This window comes from Pangasianodon hypophthalmus, chromosome 26 (genome assembly GCF_027358585.1).
Source record: "Pangasianodon hypophthalmus isolate fPanHyp1 chromosome 26, fPanHyp1.pri, whole genome shotgun sequence".
NCBI lineage: Eukaryota > Metazoa > Chordata > Actinopteri > Siluriformes > Pangasiidae > Pangasianodon > Pangasianodon hypophthalmus.
Genome location: NC_069735.1, coordinates 16,300,954 through 16,305,953, shown reverse-complemented (window position 1 = coordinate 16,305,953; position 5,000 = coordinate 16,300,954). Strand labels below are relative to the sequence as shown.

General features: G+C 39.1%; 1 protein-coding gene across 1 annotated transcript in view; it reads left to right on the top strand.

Annotated features, from left to right (window-relative positions):
- The first annotated feature begins 428 nt into the window (after positions 1–428).
- Positions 429–5,000, top strand: part of pane1 (proliferation associated nuclear element) — a 6,420-nt gene continuing 1,848 nt past the window's right edge. Inside the window, exons 1-5 of the mRNA XM_026931907.3 lie at positions 429–1,714; positions 1,903–1,982; positions 3,325–3,423; positions 3,570–3,649; positions 4,210–4,301. Of these exons, the coding sequence (XP_026787708.3) occupies positions 1,658–1,714; positions 1,903–1,982; positions 3,325–3,423; positions 3,570–3,649; positions 4,210–4,301 (408 nt within the window). The 5' untranslated portion in view covers positions 429–1,657. The remainder of the gene's footprint in view (positions 1,715–1,902; positions 1,983–3,324; positions 3,424–3,569; positions 3,650–4,209; positions 4,302–5,000) is intronic.

The window sequence follows — 5,000 nt, the reverse complement described above, 5'->3', positions numbered from 1 at the left end:
TAAACCTCCATTATGAGTAACTCTGTTATCTTTTCGGTATGTGGAAATGTGTCAGAATTGTTTATGATAACGGCACATACGCTACCGATGCAGTCAATGGAGATTAGGTTTAAAAAAAAAAAAAAAAAAAATTGATGCCATTTTCCTTTAATTCAAGATTTTGGTTCATGTCTCGAAGTTTAAGACTACTAAATATTCTTTAACGATGTGGCCTAATTTTCTAAATTCTGAATAAATGAATGAGTTTAAAAAAAAAAAAAAAAAAAGTAATAAAATTAACGCTGTTCAAAACCAGTCCTGTCTTGACGAAAGGTGATGGTTCGGTCCAGTTCGACCCGTGTACTTTCACAAGAACTTTCAATGAATTTTCATTTTAAAAAATGGACGAAGTGTTTGCTTCTCAAGCAGGAATGTGAATCTCAGCTCCCGGAGCTCTACAGCCTTCAAATATTTGTTTTTTCCTTATTCTAGCACCAAATTTCCTCATTGAAGGCCGAATCTGAAATCGAATCAAGTGCAATGAAGAAGAGTGAAAGCTAGAAACGCTACAATCCTGTGGCCCAAGACAACCATGTGCTTAAAGTTTGCTTGTTAACCAGTGATTACAGTTTCGTAGTTTTTTCTTTCTTTTTTTTTTTTTAGATTAGTTTGAAAGCTAGTTATTTTTTTTGTTGTTTTTTTTGGTGCAATGGCAGAATTTGAGTTTATACATTAATGCTTACATGAAACCTGAGCAGCATTTAACTGTGAATATAAAACTTGGGCTACTTCCCAACTCATCCTGATGGACTAAATAATGATGGTGGTGTGTAAATTCAGTACAACAGCATGCTGTCTGAGAAGTAGCCGTCGTTTTTCTTTGGAAACAAACAATACCACTTTCTTCCATGCTTTTCCATTTGTAAGTTCAGGTTGTATATCACAAAAAGGCCAACTGTTTCTACTATAGTATGTTGTGTGCACAACTGTTTCTTTTGTTTTTGTTGTTTTTTTTCAGTTTGCTGTTAAGTTTTCTGAATAAACCTGACACATCAAATGCTATACAAGTTAAATAAAAGCCGTTTGGAAAATTTCAACCTAAAATGTTTTTGGATGTATGCTTTGCTTTCCTCAGTATATCACCGATATGACGCCTAAATCCAAAATGGCCGCTCATCGTTGCTAGGCAACCGGGCGTATGCCTGAGGACTGAGGGAAACTATTAAGCTATTTAGCACGCAGCTAGCTGTTAAAATCTTTAACTGTGAAACGTTTGGAAGGCAAAGTGAGAAAAATTAGTCAGGAATAACAACATTTACCTCAGATTTATTGGTAAATCATTTAGAAAAAGACTTAAAATTACAACTACACTTAGCATCAACTGCTAATCAGACTTCTTAACAAGATTTCCGCCAAAAAAAAGACTCCAGTTATAAACACAGGATTTTTTTTAAATCTATTATTTCACACATCTACTGTGGAGCTAATTATTTATATTATTTATTGTGTAAAATGGTTTTGTGACAGGAATAATGTGACACACGTCCACAAGTGGGCAGCAAAGCGTTGGTGGAAATGACGACGCCGGAAGTGACGACAGCGTCTTTGAAAAAGAAGCGGCAGCAGGAAGTACAGTTTTGTCCAAATGCTTTTGGTTTAAAGAAAGATTTAATACAACATGGCATTACTGGCACCTTACAGCAAAATACCCGAACTGAACACTGCAACCATTTTAGTAAGTAGCCAGTTAGAAATGTGTGTTTTTTGTTTAGCTAATTTCCTAAACACTTGTTTATAAAGAGCTACAGGTAGCTAACAGCTGGCTAAGTCCAGTAGAGCTAGCTTCAGTTTCAAAATAAAAAGTGAACTCATGGTTGCATCCATCGATATGACTGTAATTTTTGTGCTTTTTCGTTATAAAAGTTGGTTGAAAACGAGGAGAAGGTTCAGTCCAAACTAGCTGACGCCATAGTGCAGAGGGAAAAAGACGTCAACGTCAATGTGTGAGTAAATCCAAAGATACACAACTTCACCTTCATCAGCCACACAAACAAACCAGATGTGGCTCTGCTTCTGCTTCTGCTTCTGCTTCATGTTTCCTCCAGTGTTGCCTTCTCTTTCAGGGGAAACCTAGCTCATGGAAACCCAACAGGCGGCCAAAATCGCCCAGTGACGTCACGGACTGATTTGCATATTCATTGAGATGTTGTTTTTATTTGCATACCAACTTGTTAGATGAAGAGTAAAGATCCTGTTTTTATTTAATAGAATAGAGTTTTATCTAGAGAATAATGGATTAAAACCTCTAACAGAGAGAAGTCTTTGGTCATGGCACCACAAACTGTTGATGTATTTACAAAAATTCCATCATTTCTATCAAAATGGCAGATAAAATGAAGCAGTGGTAGTGAGTAGCTGGGAAATAGACATGAAGGAAATAGTTATGGATGGAATAGGTAGCTTTTATTACTTAGAAAATGAAACGAAAAGAGGTTAGTGATTGGTTTTTGGAAACAGTGATGCTCAGGGATTGGTCGTTGGGAACCATGGAGATCAGGGATTGGCCGTTGGGAACCGTGGAGATCAGGGATTGGCCGTTGGGAACCGTGGAGATCAGGGATTGGCCGTTGGGAACCGTGGAGATCAGGGATTGGCCGTTGGGAACCGTGGAGATCAGGGATTGGCCGTTGGGAACCGTGGAGATCAGGGATTGGTCGTTGGGAACCGTGGAGATCAGGGATTGGCCGTTGGGAACTGTGGAGATCAGGGATTGGTCGTTGAGAACATCGGCTCGCACAAGCGCAACTCACTAGTTAGGATTTACACACTGGTGGTGTGTCATGTGAAACCTCTTCTCTCAACTCATATACGTGCAGGACAGTCAATAACATCTGCTCAAATAGTCACTAGATTTGTTGCTAGATTTTTTTATTATTTTTTTTTTAAATGAAGTCAATAAAGGGGTCTAAAACGTCTCCAATTATAGCAGCAAAGTCATTTTGTTGGCAGCACTGTTCGTCCCTTAACCCTTCCAATAACCAACACAAAGTGCAAGACCACATCAACGTAAACATTCAGTGTGTGTGGGATGTCAGGAGTGGAGTTCAGTGTTAGAACAGATCATAACGTAGAAAAAAAAAATGTGTGCACAAATTTAAGTAAAAAAAAAAACAAAAAAAAACCCCTCCATGGTGGTGTAATAATATTCAATCGTGTTATTTTGTTCTGTGACGTCACCCTGAGGTGTTTCCCCTCCTTTACCTGTGTTTGTGTTGTTTTAAAGCATCGGGTTGTTGCTCATAAAAGTTCAACCACCTCATGATTTTAAATTCGGACTCGTTTCAGACGTCTGGCTTGTAAGCTGCCCCTCCCCGTGGAGAACAGTGAGACCCGGCCCCGTGTGGATCTGGTGGTGTTTATAGTGAACCTCCTGTCCGAGCGCAGGTAACCTCCATCGCACCCTCACACACACGTTTATCTGCTTCTGCTGCTGGAAACTGAACAGGGGCCAGCCTAACACTTTTTTTTTTTTTCTCTTCATCTTTCTAACCCCTGCTGCCATGTTTGTCTCTGTTCTCGCGTGTCTGTAGTCTTCAGGTGGTGGAGAATTCCCTCAATCACCTGAGATCCGATTTTTTCCTCGGGAAGGTGTGCTTCATGGTCACCGATGGTAGGTGATGCCTTTTTCTGTAAATGCAGATCAATTAAATCTGCGTTGCTCCACTTACTAACACCTTCGCCACTCCCTGGAAGATGATAGCAACCACTGAACACCATAGCAACCACCTGAGATTCCTTAGCAACCAGCAACCTAGCAACCACATGAGATTATATAGCTAGGGAGTCTTTTATTGACACTGAAACATTTGTTGAGGTGGGGAGTTTTACATTTAATATCTTGCTATATAATATAAATCATTGCTTTTTTTTTGTTGTTGTTGTCAGATTTAAATTGTATTTTCAAAACTCATTATTAAACTACAGTGTGAATTTGTGTGTGACTATAATTTCCCATCATGCTTCAGTCTACAGGCGGAGACCCCATTCTTTATGAATGACGGTAGAGATTCCCGGCACTTTGTGTTAATGTTTAGTGAAAGTGTTAATCATGAGATAAAGTGTATAACTCTGTGTGATCACCTTCTGTCAGATTTCACCTTTCTGTAATTGTATTCTTTTGAGTCGGTCCTCAGAGTAAGAGCAAGTGTGTGTGTGTGTGTGTTTACTCAGCACGGTGTGGTGCTCTGGCTCAGGAGCGTTTGCTCAGTGTGAAGAAACTTGCTGCGTCTCATCGCTGCCCTGTAATCTGCGCCGAACACCAGGTACGACGCAGTCATCAGTCATCTACTGAACACACTGAGCACAGGCTGGACTGAAAACATTAACCCACACAGTGTTAACTTTAAGTCTGTCTCTATCCGTTTGTGGAAATTAAACAGAATGGTATGAAATATTTGGGAAATATACGCATCAGGAAACATATCCTCACTAAATACTAAACTAAATAGACACACAAAGCCAACATATTTGTTTATGAAGGAATAAGATGAATTTCTTGGCAATACATTATCTGACACATCTTTTTTTTTTTTTTTTTTTTCGCTAATAAACAGAACATAGACATTCAGACAGGAATAAAAGTCCTGTGTCTGTGAAACCTCTAGTTATCTAGCTTAAACCGCAAAGAAAATATTTTAACTACAATACAGTTTTAATGATGTCGGCTAAAGAGTTGAGTCTTGACATGATTTTGACGGCGTATTTGTGAGCAGGTCTAAGCATAAGGAGCCAAGTGAAGGCCATGCAAGAGTGAAAGTGAAAGTATAGAGCAACAGTGCAGCCTGAGAGAGAGGATCTGGGTGAACACACACACTCTCATCACGTTTAAATCGACTCAGAAGGCTACTGGTATCCTGACAGCACTGCTTTATTCTGGATTTTAATTGCTTATGTTAATGGTGTAAAGTTTTTTTTTTTTTTTCTTTTTCTTTCCGTTTCTAAACAAGGTGCTTCAACTGAGT